Source organism: Bombus impatiens, unplaced genomic scaffold (genome assembly GCF_000188095.3).
Source record: "Bombus impatiens unplaced genomic scaffold, BIMP_2.2 scf_0151, whole genome shotgun sequence".
In the NCBI taxonomy this organism is placed as follows: domain Eukaryota; kingdom Metazoa; phylum Arthropoda; class Insecta; order Hymenoptera; family Apidae; genus Bombus; species Bombus impatiens.
In genome coordinates, this window is record NT_176570.1 from 952761 (window position 1) to 975970 (window position 23210).

Sequence of the window (23210 nt, forward strand, 5' to 3'; positions counted from 1 at the left end):
GTCGGATGAATTTCAATTAAGCGGCACACACGCGGTCCGCCTCTCTCAATGAAACGGAGCTGCACGCCTGGTGCCGTGCCAAGCGTCGCGCCAAACATGTCACGAGATATCGTGCACTGGCTCAATAGCTATCCTTAAATCCTTTTCTCCGTGGCGGAACCGATTCAATGAGAAGAGTTCTTTCGTTGCTGTCGGTTAATGATCTTTGCGTGGGGACAGTTTGATGCAGGATTTTGAAGTTTCGATGTATATAGCAAGGGAGAGGACTATTCGAGATTGAACGTCGTAAAATTCAGAAGCTCGAACTTTATACCGCACGAACAGTATGTTGTCGGCGGATTTCTATAGGAACAAATTCATATTTGTGTTAATACAAGACATGGAATTCAGTCGGAGGTTTGTTCCGTTTATTAAAGGTACTTTTCTTTGGGTGTTTTATATATTTTTGTGTATACATACGTTATAAATTTCTCACAGATGAAGAAAGATCCGTAAAGTTTACATGTCTGACTGTACTTATTGCATATTACGAGATGTTAGTTTTTAGTTAATAATGGAAGAATTAGAAAATATTGAATACTTTAGGTGCAGTAAGAAATAATATGGATAAAGTTTTTTTCTTTTTTTTATTTTTATTTATTTACATTTTGCAATTTGTCCAGTAGGACATTTGGTAAAATATTATAGCTTAGTGATATAGTAATATAACATATGGATGGCTACCCCCAGTGGGATACCATCTTCGAATGTATGGATAAAATGACTAAAGAGTCTACAGCAATTGTAGAATTTAACCTCTGCGCTCTAATTCTTAATTAAACTACTCGCAGGAGCTATCGACTTGCTTATGTCATAGAACAAGCCAAAAATATTACCTGTAGTTATCTACCAAGATTATTAAATTAAACAACAATTTTCTCGAATCCCCGTAGTTTGCCAGATGTCTCATAAATGCATAAACTTTTACTCTTAATTAATCTACTCGCCATAGCCATGAATAATTGATTTATGTGCAATTTACATGTGAAATAAGTTAGACACAAGCCTCGCGGTTGCCTACGAGAATTGTTAAATTAAACAAGATTCACTTGGATCCCCCATAGCTTCCAAAATTTCTCATAAACGCATAAATTTATACATCCTAACTCTTGATTAATGTACTCGATACGAGCCACGGATAACTTACTTATATCACACAATAAAGCGAAAACAGCCCCTGTAGTTGGCTACGTGAATTAAACAGGGTTTACCGGAATCTTCATAGCTTCCCATAACCTAAAGTCACTGGTATCCTCGAGCACACTTTCTCGCGCGTTCTATTGACCATCAATGCTTCTCCTCCTGTCATTCAGGTATACAACCAGAATACAGAAAGCATAGAGAAGAATGTCTTCTGCTCTTAAGTTGCAAACGAGAGGAAGAAAGAAGAATAAAAAAAGAAGAAGAGGATCGCCGTAACTGAATGATCCTCGATACCGATCGTATTTATACTCCTGTTTGCCTGCTAATTCGCCACGGACACGACCCTTAAAATCCTGGTGTCCGGCCAACACACGTATTCGTTTCCCGTTCTACACTCGTTCCAGGGGCTGTTCGTTTACCTGGCCGAGCGGTTGCACGCGGCGCGACGCCTTTTTCCGCGTGCATCCGCGTGAAATCGCGTAAATCCTCGTCCAGACGCGCCTGTAAGGAAAATCGCGTTAAGCGGAACTGTGAAGGAAAAACTAGCTCGAAAGGAGGGTCCAGCGTGGTTCACTGTATACGGAGATGAAAAGAGGAGAAAAAAGCCGTTGTTTGCGTTTCACGGATGGAAGACGAAGTCGAGGGATTGGTCTCGCGCGAGAGGGTGCCTTAAATACGAGATAGGTCCAAAGGATTTTCAGAGTCATTGGTTTTCTCTGTAATTTTGATGGGAAATTTGGCCGCGATGAGGAAAAGAAATTATTCCACGGTTGTGTTAATATATTAGATTATCCTTAAGTTTCTTTCATATTATAAGGAAACAGACGCACAACATTTTTTGTTTTATATTCTTTTTATTGAATTATGTATGATACATTTCGTTCTATTGAAACAGACCCAAACTTTTGGGACGACCTAATATTATGAACCTGAAATCCGTCTTTAATCAATTATTGATGGTGGAAATGACAAATGATAGATATACGAATTCTATTCTTCATAGAAATATTCAAATTCTATTATTAATAATAGAGATTAACGATACTTCTTATGCTTTTGCAAGCAATAATGTAGTAGAACTCTGGATTTATTCAATTTGTGTTGGATTTCTAGAAAGGATTAGGTTCATGGAAAAATAAGCGCATTTGTCGTTTAGTTAGTTAATAACTAATAAGTTAAGCGTAACTTGTACAACGTGAAAAAATTAACGATAATTAATGGTCAATTATTTCTTCTCCATTTTTGTTGCGTTGGATATCTTTAAATTATTTTTCGTTTGTTAGCTTTCTCTGTTCCCTAATATCTTTATTCGTTGTCCTAATGCCATCATTCTACAGTTACGGTTAAATTACTAAATGTTGTAAATTATCAATCGAGTAACCCGAGGATGCGTTTTGTTACAGAGGTGTAAGGAGAAGCTGAACACCCTGGCTATCTCGGTAATGAACCAGTGGCCGGGAGTGAAGTTAAGGGTGACAGAGGGTTGGGACGAGGAGGGAAAACACGCGACGGATTCGCTGCATTACGAGGGACGTGCCGTCGACGTGACGACGAGCGATCGGGATCGCTCGAAATACGGAATGCTGGCGAGGCTCGCTGTCGAAGCTGGTTTCGACTGGGTCTACTACGAGTCTAGGTCCCACATTCACTGTTCTGTCAAGTCTGGTTAGTATTCTTTATTCATTATTTTCTCCAATTAGATGATCTTGTTAACTAAATCATTTTTCAGCTAGAAAAATTACTTCAAACATAAAATTAATTAATTAGATCTATTATAAAGAAAGTTCTTTTCTCTTCTTTCTTCTTTTTCTTTTACCTTTGATGTAGGATGTACCGAATTTTTGCATATACATCTCGAATTTAGATATTTTAAAAGTGCTTAGATTTCATGTAATTTTTAGAGAAATGAACTACTTAAAAAAAAAAAAAAAAAATGAAACTACATCGGGTTTCGAATATATTCTAGATTTGTAATATGTAAAATATTTTAGAAACACCGCTGCTGAATTTCCATTAACTTTTAAAGAAATAAATCGCGTTTGAGAAAACGTTTTTCACGTTGAAATATCCTAAGTATTTTAAATGTACGTATTTATCGATAAGAATGAAGAGGAAGTTATTGATCGATAGCTGCCGAGAAGCTGCAGTCGACGCTCTCGTGTAATTTGTCGTTACGCTCCTTTAATTCGGCGGCTTCGATTAAGTTCCGTGTAAATTTCAATTACCAGAGGCAAAAACGATTTGCCTTGTCAGAACCACCGGTGCAACAACGTTGCGCAAGTCGGTCGATAGTCTCTTGCGATTCTATTTCCACGTTTCGACCGGGGAATATTAGATTTTTTAATATCGTTATATGTAGTTATTATCTCGCTAGAAAGAAATTTAGAGAAACTTAAGAATCAGTAGAATTTACACGAACATTTTTAAATACAATATTTAATATTCTTGTTATAATATTCAGTAGATGAAACAAATTTTTACTCGAGTTCTGTTTCTTTAAATTACGTTCGTAAATGAGTAAAATTAAATTGCAGATTGCAGTGTTACTCGCTAATATTTTTTTCGAGAAACGACGCAACAAAAATTTATTCGCTTGTTCGAAGAGATCCAGATCTATCTATCGATGCCCGATAAATCGTATTATCGCTATCAATCAACATTCCAGTGGAGACACGCGTTTGGATGTTCCGCCTTGTCACGGTCACTTCATTCGTCACGCCGAAATAACGTTGGCGAGCCAATGTTCGAGTCACCTAACCATGTTATACGTTTGTAATCGTTTCCGGCACCTAATTTCTCCTGAAATCTCTTTAAATCACGCGCGCAATTTACGATCCTCCAGATATCGCCGCGTTTTATGAAATAAACGAACGAACGATCTTCGACGATCGTGGAACCGTTTAGTAATTCATTTCTAGAAACATCAAAGCTTCAATTTACGATGCAAAGTATTATCTCTACGAACGCGCAATTTTCAAATGGAAATAAAAAGAGAGAATCAGTTGCGGACAAACAGATTTATTAAAAATTTGTAAAGAAATATTTATAGGACAAGAAATATAAGACAATGACAACAGAATGCACCGTGAATCCTTTTCGATAATCGATGGCTGTTTCAATGAATTTTATTTTTACTTTGATCGATGCTTGGTTGGTTTATTTATGGAAGAGCACCACTGCTACAAGAAAATCTACTTGCTGCGCCATTTGCCTCTCCGCCAAGAGGAAGTTATCTGTTTTACCGACTTGTATAGATCTTCAGGGTATTGTAGAAAATGATCGCACTCGGTGAAAGAAGTTATTCTACGAGGACAGAGGCAGTGAAATATATCTTGTATGCCAAGACCTATCTATCGAGGATAACAAAGAGTAACGCGACAATTCTTTTACGTCTTATTCATACAGCATATACATAATATATATTTTGCAAAGTTTAAACTTCGTATTTAAATATACTCTTATTATATACTTGAGTATTTAAATATACTCTTTAAACTTTAAACCACGATTGCCTCGCGGAATTAGAAATTAAAAATAGTCGATCGAAATACTAATTGAGCGCGATTCCATATAATATCGATTCTTTAGAATATTCGTGTTACAGAATATTTTATTCTGTATGAACTAAATTCCATAAGAAATTATATTTCTACTTGATTCTATTTATTTATAAATCCACAAATCGTGAAAAGACGTGACTCAACGGAAAGACACAAGATAGAAATGGAGGAACAAGAAGAGAAACCGATACAGTCGAACCTCGGTAATTCGAAGCTCAAGTTAAATAAATAAAGATCTAACACAAACGAAAATTCGACGTGCGGAAGCTTCGTACAATGGCACAGTTACGCTCACTTTTCCAGAGAATGTTAGTACTTTAAGCTTCCCCTTGAAACTAACTTTATTCAACGCACACGTATGCAAAAGTTAACGCCGGCAAAACGAATGGCAAAAGAAAAAGACGCGGAAGATGATGGCAATTGCGCGCTCGACTGATGAAAAACGACTAGCTTCCATGGATAAGCCCGTGATCGAAAGGCAAAGAACCAGAGGAACGGCCTGCGTCGTCTTGAACAACTATAACAGTTAAAAGAAGACAATACAGGATGATCGATTTCTCACATCTTGTGGACGTAGCATAAGTACACTTCGAGTTGCAGAAGCACTGACGATAGAAGTTGGAACTTACAGAGGTAAACTTTGATTTGTAGAGATAAACTTGGACTCGTGGAGGTCTTCTGAGTATTCGAAAGTCGACTTTCAGAGGTAAAAGAATGCATCTATGGATATGTGGCAAATAATTCGAGTTGAAGTAAGTTTTATTGCCACTTGCAAAGGTTTTCGCAACGGAGCAGAAAGCAACGAAGAAAATTCTTATAGAAGCTTTCGAGTTACGGAGGTTCGACTGTGATAGAAATAAATAAAAATGAAAAAAGATATAGTAGAGATGTGAAACTAAATTTGTATTCCATCGTACAGTATTGTATTTCTTTATAGCATCGAGGCTTCTGCCTATTACAATCTTTCCTGTGCACGTTTGATACATTTTATTTCTATCGCAATCTATTCCTTACAGTTAAGTCTTCATTACATTGTCTATCTGAATCTATAGAAATCTAAAATATCATATAGATTATATCGTATAAATTATTATATTTATATCTTCTAGTTCATTTCGTCTCGTTATTCTAAGACATATCGGCTAAGGCGTCTGCACGTATATTTCTATGCTACAATGCTGTATGCGAGCATATGCTGTCAGTCTTTGATATTTTATTTCAGTTTTGGTCGTTGTTCTTGGTCTCTTCTCTATTCTTCCAAGCAAGAATCTCTCGACTTCGTGCTTTCCTTTGTGAAGTTTGCTAGTTTCAATATGCGCTTTGCAGTTTTTATTGTTTCTGTCCATTTCTTATTCCTCAATGTGGTTGATCTGATTTCTCTACACATTGTGTAGTCGCTTGGTACATGCGTTTCTATTTTCTGCTTTTCCGGCCTTACATGGTTGACATGATTGGTCCTCTTCCATTTTATATTTCAGTTCGTTTTCTATCATCGTTGTCCAACATAATTTCTTTTATCGACAGCGTGCAACTAGATTTAAGTAAAGATGATAAGTACGACAAAGGTAATAAAATGACCAGATATCGCATAATTCAACGTTGTCAATTTTCGTTACGCGACGATACGAGCGAGAAACGTTCACAGAATGGTTGGACGAAATTTCTCATAAGCTACATACACCGCGGGTAGAAAAGGAACGTTAAAAAGGACCAAACACGAGGATTCGGGGGCGCAGGCTCGTTTCGTCGGTTTGGCCGAGGCTCGAGTTTCAAAATAAATGTCAATAAATCTAGGCTTGCCTGTCGGCTCAAATTAGATTCCAGCGTTACAATCGCTGCGAAATCGATACGAGCCGAAAGAACGATATTCGAGAGACCAAGGGAACGGTCAGTTAAGAGAAACAGGTATCGTCTGTGGACGCGAGCCACGCGTATCACGATTTCGACGCCCTCGCTCCATTCTCTGATCCATCTTCCTAGATCGATCGATCGATCGATCGATTTCCTTCCAAGATCCTTTGCCCGATTTGCCGACAGATTTTACCTCGAGACGATTCTCTACGAGATTCTCCAAATATCTCCTCTGCTAGATTTTGTAGTCTGATGTGGTTGAACTTTCGATCAATCGAAAGAAGAAACAGAGAAGAAAAGATAAAAATCGGTTAATTCGAGGAAAATCATTCAGTATGGGTAGTAGAGCTTAATTTTCATGGAAAATTATTCTTCGTCAAACTATAATGGAAGGATCAATAGAAAATTAATAAAACATGTAATTGTGGGAACGCACGATGGCTTGGAAATTCATACAAAATACTTTAAACTTGATTTTAAACTATACTACAATGTTTTTTACTATCGGTTGATCTAAGAAAACTTGAAGTATGGAAAAGATTTTGTTATCGTATCTGACTCAATATTAGCTGCGTGATATTCACCCCATCGGATGTCTGAGGGTTAATCAGCTTACCCAATCCCTTGGCGACAATTCACGCAATCGCTATTCTCCATCTTTCTCACGATCTCCCCTAAACTTTCTTCCAATCAATTCCATGCTCAACCCACTTGTGCAACGACGTGTCGAATAATTCTACGAACAAGCTTCCACGTCTTTCGAATTCATTTTGGCTTTACTTCTATATAAAGAAAATATGAGAATAAAAGAAAAATAAAATTTCTGTGGAAGATTCAACCCCTCCAGTGTTTTTAATTTCGTTTACTGAATATTTCATCAACCTATTCCTGGTTATTCTAGTTTGTTTGTTGCATTCTGTATTTGATAAAAAGACATTTTACATACAGTTTGCCAACATCGTCAAGTCAAATAAGATGAAAAATCTTCAAACATAACTAAAGATGGTTCGTTCGTTAAATAGAGTAGTCAGACACATACACACATGCACAAAATCTGACGACTATCACTTGAGATATAAATGAAAACCAGCTTTTTAATTGCTGAAAAGGATGATCGGCCAGCTGTAGCTTCGCTAACTTCACATTTTCAGCTTCAAGCTCTTTACCATACTCTTCATGTTCAACTTCAGACTTTCTACCGATTCCTCATTCTCAACTTCACACTTTCTACCGACTCTTCGTTCTCAACTTCAAACTTTCTATTAGCTCTATATTTTCCACTTCGACGTTTTTACCGATTACCTGAATCCTCAATTTCGAACCGTTTAGCACCTGCAAATAATTTCCATCTTCAAATATCCTGTTCGAGACTGGTTTCTCAGAACGTTCGATTCCCCTGCTCGTGTCGCTCTTACAGTGAATTAACGAAACGCAACGACGTTCTCTGACATGATGGCGATTTTCCGCCGCGAAACGTCGGAATTCATCGGTGGTTGAAGGCCTCGAACCGGAAGGGATCCGGTCCGGTTTGATCAGGTAATCGGATCCGTGGACTGCGGTGTCGTCGTTGTCGACCAGACGAATCGAACACGGTTGAGAACGCCTCATGTGTAACGAGCTAACCGTGAGAAATTCGTGGCAATCATCCCTTGTCGACTACCCCGTCGTACCTCGTAATAACGATTGTTCGACGGGAATAATCGCGATTTCCCCTGAGAACGTGGCTCTCTATATCGCGCTGTTGCGACCCACCGACGACAGGCTTCATTTAAATTTAAATTTCTGTCCGCGACAACGTCGATACGACTTGTTATCCACGAGGTATCATTCGATGCATCTCCTCTGATATTTTTTTCGCTCTCCCTAATAGCCACGTAGACTGGGAAGATATTTTTTCACATCAGACGCAGGGAAAATTGGGGGAATCTTTATGCATTCGTAGTCTACGATTTGATAGCTGTACGTGTGTGTATATTCTTTGCTGCAATTCAGGGTACCATCTATTACGATTTGAAACTTGAACGATCAACTCATTCAATGCGAGAAGATTTTTTATGGTCTCTAGCTTCCGTGAGGAGGAAGATTGAGAAAAATTCCTTTGCTTTCAATTTTTCTTTCTTTTTTTTTTTTAGAATACACGCTCGATGGTTGAGAAATATTAAAGAAAAAGCAACGTCGATGCATTGAACGTATTAAGTTTATATATTTTCAAATAAAAGATAATCGTATCGATTGCTGTGTAGGAGAGAAAATTCATCGAAATTTTATGAACTCGCATTTCTTTCAATGAAATATGATCGTACGAATTCGCGCTTTAGAATTCAGCGTGTCGTTCACTGGAAGACCAAATGGGAAGTTGTTCGGTTTTTCTATTTCGACAATCGAATCACCCCAAAATCGACGTCAGAATCGCAGTAATCGATACTTCAGTTTCGTTAATCTCCTTCGCGCAATTCAATTTTCGATCATCCCAAAAAACGAATCAACTTTCATCTGTTCTATTGGGACACGCAAGTTTATTCGGGCGACGGAGATTCGATTAAAAGATCGAAATATAGGAAGAATGATTGTCCAAAATAGAAGTATTTTATATAATATTTTATACTATAAAAGACTTTTTAAAATATTCTCTTTTAACAATGATATCGTAAATTGTTCTCTTTTCTCGTAACTGTACCTCATTTTATACTTTTTAAATGAAAGTATCCAAATCGAGAAGCATCGAGAAAAAACGCGAACATTATTTTTTAAGCATAAGAAATATAATTTTCTATTTTTTATGTCTATAATAAACGATATACAGTAGAATTCCATTTATCGAAGCGAAATTTTAGTCGCAACCTTCCCACTTCTTTTTCGTATTTTGGTGAAATATAATAAAAATATATTCGTCATTCATTCATCACATTCATCGCATTAACCAAACAGCATACGATAAATCAACACCAACAATGTTACCAGTAAAAAATCTTTGCGAAGAACCTTGGCAGAAACCTTTCCAAAAACTTCACATTTTCTAATCAACCACTCTCTTCTTTCAGAATCATCGTCAGCGGCGAAATCCGGAGGTTGCTTCCCGGGCAGAAGCTTGGTGCGAACGGCGGACGGTTCCTCGAAGCGGCTGGATCAAGTGCAACTTGGTGAGCGAATCGCAGCCCTGGACTCGCACGGTGACATCGTGTACAGCGAAGTAATAGCCTTCCTGGACCGTTCATTCGCCGAGAGGCGACAATTCGTCCGATTGACCACCGAATCTGGTCGAGTTCTCACCCTGACACCAGCTCACCTGGTCCCGGTCGAAGGCAGATCCACGGTATTCGCTGGCAGAGTTCAGCCAGGGGACAAGATCCTGGTAAGAGATCCAGCCGATGAGAACGAGGTTCAGCATCGTCTACGATGGGACAAAGTAATCGACAATCGATTGGTTCTCGAAGAAGGCATTTATGCTCCTTTAACAATGGAGGGAACGGTGTTAGTCGACGATGTGGTCGCTTCTTGTTACGCGTTCGTAGACAACCAGGAACTGGCTCACTTCGCGTTCCTTCCGTACCGAATGTGGAGCGCTGTGAGAAAGTTTTTCGAAAGGAGGCTCCTGGAAGCAGAGGACCTCAGGTACACGGACGCGAGGCAGGACTCGAGAACGGGGCAAGAAGGCATACTTGGATATGCGTCCTTCCTCTATTGGATCTCCTCGTACGTCACGCCATCGAGGATACTGTATCAGTGAGACGAGGTCGATCGAGAGGATTTCTTCTCGGCTTTTACCTTTCTTTTTTCGTCGAACGGACTGCGAAACGCGTTCGTGAGTGCCCCACGTGGAGTCAGGCGAAGAAGGATTTCGAAGGATGTGGAAGATCGTTCGAGGTCTCTTGACAAGAATGCACGTGTACAGGGGAAAACGATGTGGAAGAACTGAGGTGGAATCGGAATGGAATTACAGATGTACTTCGTTTTGGAACCCAAAGAATTTGTTCCTCTTTCTTCCTTGGAATATACGAGAGTTTGCAACAAGTAGAAAACGAAAATATAACGTAGCTAGAAAACTAGTACTTTTTGGATTCTACTCGTGTTAACGCTTAATCACAGATGTTGGTGCTTTTAATATTACCATGTACCAATATAGTCCCTTGGATTATTTATTAAATCTCTCTGTTTTGAATTAGAATTAATTTAATGTAATTATTTTGCTTAACGCACGATGTTTCGTAAAAATGAAACTAAGGGAAATAAAGGACGAGGCTTCTTAGAATGGAAGATGATCAAGTGTTGAAGCTTTTAAAATTGCATGCTAAATTGTGGTAATGATATGAAAACTTACATTTAGTCTATAGTTGAGAGTTAAACAACCTCATATGTTACGAAAGGAAGCCACAAATTCAGTGTGTCTCAAAACCAAGTTGAACCGAAATGATAATAAAAGTAAGATAGAAACGAACGAATGGACGAATACTGGACGACGTGAAAGGTCCACGCACGTGTTCCTGTGTCGTAAAAAGAAGAGATCCTGGTTGTTAATAATGGAATAAACGAACGAAACGATCGTTTGTCTATATCTGTTGAATTTTTATTCTAGGATCGGATTTCTTCTTTTTTTATTCATTTTTCATCGAGAAATGTACTCGATGCGTGGACTGCGCGCGTAGCTCGAAGTCGAAGATGCATGCAGAAATGAAATTTGTTCTGGCCAGTGACCTCTCCTCCATTCATTGAATTAACTTGTAGTATACTAGGTATTATTATCGAGAGGATGGAGTTGAAACGAAGCTTTAGAAGCGAAGAAGCTTGTGCTCTTGGTATAGTGTGTGTATAATACGAATATATAATATAATTATTGTAATTTTCTTCATTTTTGGCTTTCTCTGTCTCATTTCTGTCTGTCTGTCTCTCTCTCTCTCTCTCTGTCTCTCTTTGTCTCTGTCTGTCTGTCTGTCTGTGTCTCTCTCTCTCTCTCGCTCTTCCTCGACGAATTTTATTTTTGCGCGCGAATCGTGTTTTTTCGGATTATGAGATGGATCTTTTACGAAGCCCGGTTAGAATGGAACTTTGCGACGAATTCGTCGATAAGTCGAACGAAAGGGACATAGTGCGTGTTTGAAATTTATTTATGGAACTTTTGTTAGGATAAAAGGGTCGATGTTCGACGAGATGCTTGGAATACTTGAGAAGTATGCCCCGTTTTGTACTTTGTGACGCGAGTGAAAAGTATTTGGCTGAACTTATGTAAAAATATGGTTTGTTATTTTTCATGAAATACGCGATAAAATATTTGTGTTCATTCGTGCCACGTATTCTGTGAAATAATTGATTTTTATGTGTTCACGGTTCTGCGTTTTATCGTTCTCGTAAAATACGTATACGTCCCATAAATTTTCAGAACAGGTTTTATCATGTTCGTGATTTATTTCTTGACGTCTTGATCAAAGTTTTAATAATATTTTAATATTTTTCAATATCTGGAAAAAGAACGGAGGATTTTAGAGGATCATTTCGGTTTGTGTGTGTAATTACTTTTTGTGATTATTGCAAGTATAAATTATCGTTCATACGGAAAAAATATTATTACGTGTACAAAATTTTTAAGACTTTTTTTATTAAAAATTGTAGAAGTACAATCTTGATTATTTATTCCTAAAAATATTTACGTGAAACATTTATCAAGTTACGAAGATGTACATTATTTGCCTTAGAATATTTATGATGTAACATAATTCTGTTTAAAAATTCAGCACCGTTTTGTGCTTCGAATATTTCGAAAATTAATTAGACGCGTACTTAAGCCAAAAATATTACGTACTACACGTAAAGACGGATAAAGTGCTCAATTTTTTACCTACGAATCCTTTGAAAATAATAATGAAATTTTGTTAATGAAATGATGAATAAGACGATTCACGATATGTTTCTAATGCCGCTTATGCAAATTACAAACGTACTATCTAAACGAGTTATAGGCAAAGATTGAAATTATTCAGCCAAATCACAGAGACACGTTCATGTTCGTTGCAACATGTTATATCTTTTAATCGCTTCTCGCCACCAATTCTTGCCTCGAAAGTAGCGTCGACTTTCATTCATCTAATACGGCATTCTAATGTTAGAAACAATTTATTTATAGAGACTAAACGTTGACGTTCGTTCGTCGATCGATGCTTTCTTTTCGCGCTTTTGGTGCCCTGTGTATACGTATGCAAAGTAGCAGAAGAAGCTAGAAAAAAAAAGAGAAAGAACTAGAAAACGGAAAAAAGTATTACGTCCCCGTTACCTTTTCCCCAAGTGACCTAGAAGAAGAGGAAGAAGAAGAAGAAGAAGAAGAAGAAGAAGAAGAAGCAGAAGAAGAAGACGAAGAAGAACAGATTAGGAACGCTTCAAAGAAAAGAAGAAAAACGTAGAAAAATGAAAGAATCATTGTACATAGTCCGCTGTTCGCCAGTTTCTTTTTCTTCTGTAGAATTCTGCGAGCGCCGCGTTTCCCTCAACTCGATCTTTTTTTAATCGTATCCCGTATAGAATTGCTGCATTTAACGCCACCTATAAACCCGAAACAACGATTTTCTCTTCCCCTCGATGCACAGGAATCCGTAGTGTGAGATATCGCATATTCGATTTTTTCAAACATCATCGATTTATCCGGAATTGGCTGAGGATGATTAATTTTCACGCTAGAGAGGTTACTGCATCGACGCCTAAGTTATCTGCAGAAATTTATATATTATAGTAATTATTATTATTATTATATTATTATATTATTAATATTATTATATTATTAATATTATTATTATTATATTATTATTATTATTATTATTATTATTATTATTATTATTATTATTATTATTATTATTTTTATTTGTACGTAGCGAAAACAAATTATAAATTATGTATATACACCATCGATAGATTGAATTACATCATTAAACACAGCAGAAACCAATGTCCCATCATTGTCTTCCACCTTCTTCTTATTCTTTTTTGCTGTCTTAGGAATTCATTATTGATAGATATTTTATAAAGTTATTGAACAACGAAGGGATATGATTTCATTAATGAAATGATCTTCAGATATACGTAATATGTATTTATTTTCTTCTATTTTAAATTGCTGATTGTTTGAAGGATCTTTATATAAACGTAAGAAGTAGAAAGAAAATTGAACGAACGTTCATAGGGGATCAGAGTCCTATATCTCTTTGCGCATCGCCGAAATGCTAATTCCAATCTTGAATTGTTTCCGATTTGCTGTGATTCGAGTTGATTTCGTTCGAAACATCTACGTATGCATTAAGTTTCGATTATAATTACAAAGATATTGCTAAATATGGATGAGATAATACGACAGTAGTAAAAGATAATGGCACAGTTCGAGGATCGTTTCGTCGCTTTATAAAATTACTTTAAACTACATCTATTTTATTTTTAGATTTTCGAGTCTGATAAACTACAGCCAAACGCAGGTTTAAGAAGGCGATAGTTAATTTATCCTCTTAGACATTGGTCGAGGTTGAAATATAATTTAAAAAGTGGCCGAAGATCGAAGCGATCGTGTCTGAATCGATGAGAAAAAGAAGGAAACGCAACGAACTTCTCTAAAATCGTTGCTGCTTTGTTCATTCTTTCTATATGAAATTTACACGTCAAGCTAAACTACATCAAACTCGTTTCACGTAAAACGTGACGAACATCGTTTTCTCTAACGTAATTAAGGTAGATCCGTGCTGAGAATGTCGCAGGAAGTAAATCAAGCTACCTTACGAAGGGTGAGTATTTTTAAATATTAACTCTACCCTTTATATTAGGTTATAGGTCTTCCTTTAACGTAAAATTATTACAATAATTTATTTTAAATACCTTTCGATCGTCCTTTAACAAAATATAGAAAATTTCGTACTTTTTATCAAATAAAACAAAGCTCGTTCTTCCAGTTTAATTCGATTTAGGATCTTACGATTGTGTAGCATTAACGAGCCACTGACACGTTCATTGACGTTTCAGGAATCTTCCGTGACGATTTCATACTTGCAAGAACTGGAGAAACACTTTTTCGAATTGGTCGCCCATGGGAATGTTCCGGACGTGAGGGAGTTTCTTGAAAATAATCCGCAATTCAATATCAACGCTATTGACTTTCAGGTAAGATTAATAGTGCGACGTTTTATCAACTTTATCGAAGAACTTAACGATTGAGTTATTAAATGTCGTGAAGGTCCCGTGTATTTTAATTCCTTTAGTACCTACCTTTAAGCAGAGTCTCTTCTAATTTTAATTTATCCATCGATCGTAAATTTACTAGTTTTTCAAGTATCACGTGATCGTAATATCGTTGCGTGCGAGACATTATCGGTTACACTAGAAATAATTCATCGTAAATTCAATAAATAACTCGCACTACAATCGTTATTAAAGCTTCCTTTCCAAACTTACATTAAGCGATCGTACAGAGATATGATTTATTATACATTGAAACACACGCATTTTTCGCGCCATCTTCGCTTAACATTCTTCACAAAATGTCCCGAATCTCTGCAGTTCTCTGTACCACGTTCTGTATCAAGTTACTATACGAATCTCATTAATCGGAAAATTATCGATCTGATCAGTATCAAATTTTTCTTCAAAATTATTCCATGATATTACGACGATGACGATATCCAATGATACGCACGATGCGATGATCGTTTACTGACTCTTCTCGTATACCAACTGCAAGCATGCACTTTAAAACGCGTAGCAAAAATATAGTGGAAGATGGTGAAAAACAGCTTCCCTTTTCGTGGGAGCTCGTAAAGATCGCCGGATTTATCTGCTATCGCCGGTTTCCCACAACATAACCGTAAGTGGTGTCCGTCGTTTACGTGTCGATTCAGCAGAAGGCCGCAGGTAAAGTGGACACGCCGACTATTTCCTTCGTGTCACGGCTCCCCTTGACCCCTTTTCCCGAGATCATTTCCGATGATTTACGCGATGGGCCGTTCCTTTTCCGAAAAGTTCAAACAGCAACGCCGTCTCTTTGTCCAAATCGCAGCAAACTATCGATAAAATTGTGAAACGAGGAAGAGAGAGAAAGAGATGAAGAAACGAGAACAGAAGACGACGACGAAGAAGACAAGAACTGAGAAATATGGATATCACAGATGCAAAAGGGGATGGGGAAACGAAAACGGAAATGAAGTTGTAGAAGCGAGACAGAATCAAAGAAGAAATGATAGGACAGAAGAGTATCAGTGAAACACGCAATGAGGAAGAATAGGGGGACGAAGAAACGAGGACAAGAGCAACGATGAAGATAAAATGGAAGATCGACGCAAATATACAGGGGGTGTTTCCAAGATCGTAGTACAACCGGAGAAGAAACGATTCTTCGAGTAACAGTAAGTCGAGAACGTAAAATACAATTCTCGGAAACGAAGCTTTGTATGAGAAAATTTTATTCTTACTTTCTGCTTACTTTCTCGCGAGGAATCGCTCCTTTTTTCATTGTGTTGCGATTTCAGAAACGCCATGTATAACGAGGAAGAGAAAGAAGACGAAGAAACAAGAACAGGAGAAGAGAGCAAAAGAAGACAAGATCTCACTAGCGATGAAGTCGAAAGAAGAAATACAGTACGTACAAAGAAGAGTATCGATAATATACGGTGAGAAACAGAGAAACTCCAAAGAGACTGATCTAAGTCAGGAAACGTAAAAAGGAAGAGTATCGGCGAAACACAACAGAAGAAGAAGAAGAAGAGATCGAGGAAACAAAGAAGATAGACTAGAATCTACCAAACTACAGAATCAAAAACAACAAGATCAAACTAGAAAAAGAACTAGAAAATAAGGGAACAAGGAACTAAGGAGGAAAGTCAGAAGTCGACAAGTCTACGGAATCAAAAACGAGGGAAATTGAGAAAAGCCAGGACTTGTATCAGCAAACTGAACAAACAAGGTACAGAAGAAAAGAGCGAGAAAGCTGAGAGAAGAAAGAGCTGAAGAAAAACGAAGAATCGAGAAATCCGGAAGAGAACGAGAAACGACAGAAGGTAGGAAAAGCCAAGTTTTACATTATCAGGGAAGCATACGAAAGAGAAGAACGAGAAGGCAAAAAGAAGAAAGAGTGGAGGGAAACGAAGAGTCGACGAAACTCTTACGCAGAAGCACCGTAACCGAATGAGAAAAAGCAAGACGAGGTCTCGTTATCTCCGATCTTCACCCCGTCGAGATACACGTACCCCCTGTGGAATGTTACCCCCTCCTTCGGCAACGTTCGTGTCGTCCTCCTCTCTTCGGGGTTCCCAAAAAGCCCAACCCTCGTTTCGCTTTGAGCCGAGAAGACACCGCCACGGCCGATCGAGGACGAAAGCGAGAAAGAGGAAACCGTACAACGAAAGAGTGGAACAGAGGGAAGAGATGGGCGAGAGAAGTGAAGAGAAGGCCGAAGAAGAAGAAAGAGAAGAGAGGGAGGGGATAGGGCGCGAGAGAAACGGAACGAAAGAAGCGCTCTGGCACCGCTTTGCCTCCGTGTATCTACGGCCATATTTCAGGCCGTCCTTTACAAGACAATGGTTTCAGCCGAGGACCGATAAAAATTATTCAAATGACTGGTCCCGCTGTAAATTCCATCCGGGAATCCCCTTGCCGCCGCGTGTCCGCCGCGAGAGCCATCTTCCTCGTGAGCGTGCGCGTGCACTTTGGGAAGAACCTGGAGGATGCTCTCGTTTTTTGCATACGATATAATATTCGCGAAGACGTCAGCGCCAGCTGGAAAATTTGAGCAGCAGAGAAGGTTGCTTTATTTCGTGTATTTTTTTAGGCTAGAACGGTAGTTGAATGGTGTTTTAATCAGATGAAGATAGATATTGTTAGAAGAGACGTGAGAGAGGAAATTTTCTACGTTGGTAGGTTATGGTATTTTGTTTTTCATATTATACGAGCAAATTCTTAATAGTTTTCGAGACCTTTACGATTATGGCAGAATAATCGGTTCTTCAAAAAAACCGACATAATACTCGTTGATGAAAATTCAATCGACACTGTTTTACGATGCGTTCGAATCAAGGTTTCATTTTGATCGGCGTATTAAGATAATTGGACATTCTCCACGTTCTGTTTATGAGAATATCCCGTTGCAGGGGCAGATACGTAATATCGTTAGAGATATACAAAATTACAGTTAAGCAGTCAGGTACGTAAGAAGGTGAAGAATTTGACGATACGCTCGATGATAACGAGAATTGACGCTTGATATCCAAAAATTCCATTTAATTAAGAAAACTAGAGAGAACTCAGGATCTATCACGAGAACGTCGCAATAAATCGAGTTTCGATCAGCCTAAAACTTAATGTCATTTACTCATAGCAAAATACGAAAATAACGTGTTTCGTTGCACATTCCCAAGCTCTGCTTCTCTCTCAAGCACGATCCTTCCTCCTGCAATGCTTCTCGCAATAATTCTTCATAACTTGGCAACCATTAATCATCACCAAACGACCAAACAATCCCAAACAACAAATCACTCGCTCAAAGAACCTCACCGAAAGCCCACAAAAAGAATTGGCCAAACATGAAATTTAAATGAACCGCGCCATCGAACCACTCCGTTAGCAATAAATTCCCTTTTCCGCGCAAAATCAAGCTATATATTTCCCCCCTTCCCCTATCATTCCCTTATTTGACGTACGACGGCTTCCACAAATACTGCGAATAAAACAGTCGGTGCCCTAATTGCTTCCACAGCGGAGACTCGTTCGTGTTTATTCTGACGCGAAAAATCGGCAGCTGTGTCGAACTCGATTTTGGAAAAAGGCCTAGGAGGCGGCGTATATCACAAGGCGGGATCGTGTCGGTTTCACAGTGTCCCCTGGGAGACGGCCGAAAAGCCAGGATATCAGGAAATATTGTGACCGGTGTGTCGGCGGCAACAATGGAGTTAGCCCATTGTCGGTGGCCGCCTCTGTTAAACGCGCCGCAGATGGGCGACAAACGTCGTCGTCCCATTCTTCCTACGAAAAGGGACAGGACCAAGATATCGAGGGCCAGGAAGCAAAAAGGAGGAAGATACAGGAACGAGAGAGAAAAAAGGGGAGCAGATATAGAGAAGTCGGAAAGTCGATTTCACGACGACCAACAAGCGAACAGGAATTCCGTGATTCCCGTGGAAATACGTGGAACGCCTTTTTCTGACACGCGTAAAACGATGGTCGGGCATTTCTGTCGTAGGACGAAGTCGATCGTCGTCGTTATTGTTGAGTATTATGGACATTGTGTAAGGGAGCACGGAGAACGAGAGATCAGTACATACGAGAGTATTCTCGAACGCTTGTATTATAGAAATCTTTCAGGAATCAATGTATGTATGCTATAGAATCACGAATGTGTGAATTTTCTTTCTCTGATTGTGCATAGAAATTAGTCGAATACCTTTTTCTTCTTCTTGGCTATAAATTAAAGAGACGAACGTTGCGACTGGACTGCGGATCTTTATAAAATACATCTGGAATTTGACGATTAGATTCCGACCAAGGGCAGAAAAGTGTCTATTTATGGTACTTGGACCGATAAAAGGGAGAGGAATGTGGTTTTTACGAGTCTTTTAGGGTCTTGGGAATCCTGTTATTTTAGGTTTATGAAAATTCTTCTTCTGTGTTCCTCTTTTACGTGTTTGGTAGATTATCTTCTATTAGGAACGGTTATTGACCTACGAAATTGTGAATGAAATTTGACGAACGCGAGTAAAGACGAAACGTCGAAATTTGTCATTCCTCCGTTTTCAAGGAAAATACGCCAAGTGAAAGCGTATTGGACGTCATCGAGGTGGAATCTCAGATCGAGCAAAACGCAAACTAGGTGAATATTAAGCAGGCAAACCTTCAACGTACGAAAGTAACGTGACAGATTACAGAATTGGAGACGCGTCAGATGCACCTCATAAAAGAAAAAATAAAAGAAAGATATGTGAAAATTTGTATCGCAATGAATATACGAATCGTAGACCATTTCGACGACAACTGTATCTCTTTCCTCGTTATCACGACAAAACATTCACGAAACATCGAACATAAAAAAGGCACAAAAACAATTTCAAACCTTTTCCGACTTTTTTCCTACTATCTCGTAAAAAATTCCCAAAGTATCATATCAAACCATACAATATCCTCGAATACCATACCTTAAAAAATCCCCTAAAAAAAAAAAAAAAAACTAAAAACACCGATTACAAAAAAAAAGCAATTCCAAACCTTTATACGCACCTGCTGCACACCGAAAGAAAGATACGTAAAAATTCGAAGGCTAAAAACGAACGAGATACGTCTGTAACAAGGTACACGTGTCACGAATGATTCTGAGCTTTCTCCCGAACGAAACACGAGATTCTTTTTTCTTTTTTTTTCGCTAACGAGAGGTCATGGCCTTTTTTCAGGGTGTCACTGCGCTTCACATCGCGGTTAGTGACAGGAACACGCCAATGGTGGAGTATCTCCTGACTCATCCGGACATCGATCCGAGTGACGCGCATCTACACGCCATCAGGGACAACGAGATAAAAATCGCGATGATTATTTTGAACAAACTGAACGATCTGTCACCCGGATTGGAGTACGCCGGTATAACGCGAAGCGCCGATTTCCCGGACGAAGCCACGCCACTGGCGATCGCTGCTCAATACGGACACTTCGAGATGATCAGTATGCTTCGAAACAGGCTTCACTTCCTTCCGAAACCTCATCCACCTAGCTGCAATTGCGTAGAGTGCAAGTAGGGAAAAAAAGAAAAAGAATTAATCAACGTTAAGAGTAAACGGACCCTTTTACGCAGAACCCCGTAGCAACTCACGATGATTCGAAAGTTAGAGAAAATCGTAGTCGAAACATTTTCATCTTCGACGAGATTCAGCTCCGCTCGCACTGGGTATATTTTATTTCTGCTGTTTCTTCCACGATGCTTCTTCGCGGCTTGTTAAATGTAGCGTGTAACGTAACTAATATTATTTTAAATATTTACTTACTGTTCGTGGATGAGTATATTATATTATTCGGCAAATTCGGCTTCGGTTAACGAAGGAAGGTCCACGTCGGAGTCAAAGCGTTTTGAAGATATCTGTATCTCCAACGATCCTATCGTCGCTGTTTAAATTATCATGAAAATGTAAACGATCCGAGAGAACGAGGTACCTCGTTTCTCGCAAATTTTTATGTTTTGTCCCTGATATGGATTAGCCAATCGACGAAAACATCGGTAGATTCGGAAAAGTATTCATAATGTTGAAATATTCACCGTGGATAACTTTCTTTAGATTTATTATTTTAAGAGGATTGGAGAATTCGTTTTGCCCGACCGACTGGTTTGGAAGTTTTCTGCGAAATAGCTGTAAAACTAAGAAAGGATTGTAGCTTGATAATTTTAATAATTTTATAACGTAAGAGCTGTTCTATGGGTCAGAAATTTTTTACGCGATAAGGATAACAACATCCTGGGAAATCTGTATACTACGCTCGACTAACTTTTTGTAATTTTCTGGGTTGAACAGGGTTCTGCATAACTGGGCCTGATTAACGCTTTGCGGTCCGAATTAAATCGAACGTTGAATTGTTCATCGTGATTTGTTCATGCTGAATACATTGGATTCAAAGACTGTTCTTAATTGTAAATTTTGATGACCAACGATTATGCCGCGGATCTTTACGCGTTTACGGAGAATCTGCGAAGAATTGTAGTTTCGTAGAAGAAGAACGAAAAGAGATTCGATCAAAGAAATGAAGTTAAACTATGTTCTTGTTCGATAGCGTAGAAGCGAACGAGAGAGGAGCGACATTCTTGCGATAGAGAGGATGCGGTTATTCTCCTACAAGGCAGTAACAAATCCAGCGTACATATGTCAAATTGTCGACGATCCGATTTTGGAAGCGTTCAATTTGTCTTACGAGCTACGGAAAGCCGCCTCCTTCGTCAGAGAATTTTACCACGAATACATAGAACTCTCTGAGGTTATTTTCCTTTTGAAGATAAAAATCCATTAATCAGTGTGCCATTCTCCTAGGATAAATTTATCGTAGAACGTGTCATTCTCTTGGAAGAAATTCTTATAAAAATGTATCCTTCGTCTATCGAACAAGTTCTAACAGAATGTGTCGTTGTTTTCATAGAGCGTGATGCAGTTCGCGACCGATCTGATCGATTGCGCCAGAAGCGTGGACGAAGTAGAAGTCATCTTGAAACAGTCTACTGGATTTGCCCATTCGTATAAATTTATATACCCGAGGCTACTGTTCGCGCTGCACAATACGCAGAGAACCTTTGTGGCTCATCCTAATGTACAACAGGTTGTAGATAGTAATCAATACTTTGTAAACATACTTGTACACTATGTAGTAGTACTTTAGAAGAATGGCGTTAATTTAGCGAAAGAATTCTTAATTTGACGAAAAATTAATTGTAAATGCGAGCTACGTCAGAGTGTCTTCATAATTATCGAGTAAAATTGTATCGTTTGACGAGAACAGCGTGACGATTCAAAATAGAGGTGTTTTAAAATAACGAGAAATATACGTGAAGAATATTTCGCTAGAGAAATCCAAAGATTATTAGTCAAATTAGGAAGTTTTTTCCATTTCCAAACTTATATTTATATTAATCGCAAGAATTATCGACTTTTAATATATATCTAAATATATTATACACAATTGAAAATGAAGCAATATAATGACGAGCATAAATAGCATCCAGCCCCGGTAAAAGTTAAACGTTAATATTACCATATTTGTTAATCCTCTGGTTAAAGACACGACGAAATTTCAATTTGCAGTTAATTACGAGCAAGTGGATCGACGGCTGGTACGAATGGAAGATCATGAACCCGTGGATGAAGTCTTTATTCATACTAATGCGAGTCTTCATGCTACCGGTGATTCTGGTAGTGGTTTTGGTCGCTCCGAATTCAAAGAGGTCGAAATTTTGGCAATCACCGGTCAACAAGTTTATTTCCTCCACCGCCAGCTACTTGGTGTTTCTGTTGATCGTTTTTCTTCAATCGAACGCAGACAAAACCGAACAGCTTCGTGGACCGCCTAACTCTGGTATACCCTATTACCTGATATCGACAGATCGAACAGAAATCGAACAGTAGCGCCTTGACTTCTCACCTCCGGCTGCTTCCTCAGTATACGTCTGGGTTTTGATAATTTACGTGATGTCGTACGCCTGGTCGTTGATTCGTATGTGCATAATACACGGGCCGAAGAGATTCTTCGCTGGACCGTGGTATTGGTATGACTTTGTATGCCGACTAAATACATCGACCAAATTCATATCGTCGATGGGCGACATTTAAAATGAAAATTACTTCGTGTAACATTTTATTTCCGTTTCGCTTCGTAATCGTACCGCTTTTCATCTTCGTTTTACATCGTAATCGTACCGCTTTTCATCTTCGTTTTACTTCGTAATCGTACCGCTTTTCATCTTCGTCTTACTTCGTAATCGTATTACTTGCTATTACTTTGTATTACGTCGTATTACGTCGTATTACGTCGTATTATTTCGCATTACTTCGTATTACTTCCTCCTGTATGGCTTTTGTACATTAAAGTTATCGAGATTTCTCAAGTTATGTCATATTCTATATAATCACTAGACTGCGCTCTTTATGA

At 38.5% G+C, this 23210-nt stretch overlaps 1 protein-coding gene across 1 annotated transcript in view; it reads left to right on the top strand.

Moving 5' to 3' along the window:
• LOC100740456 (sonic hedgehog protein A) overlaps nt 1–12877 on the top strand; it is an 83465-nt gene extending 70588 nt beyond the window's left edge. The window contains exons 3-4 of the mRNA XM_033319371.1: nt 2586–2847; nt 9635–12877. Coding sequence (XP_033175262.1) covers nt 2586–2847; nt 9635–10320 — 948 coding nt within the window. The 3' untranslated portion in view covers nt 10321–12877. The remainder of the gene's footprint in view (nt 1–2585; nt 2848–9634) is intronic.
• Nucleotides 12878–23210: the final 10333 nt, after the last annotated feature.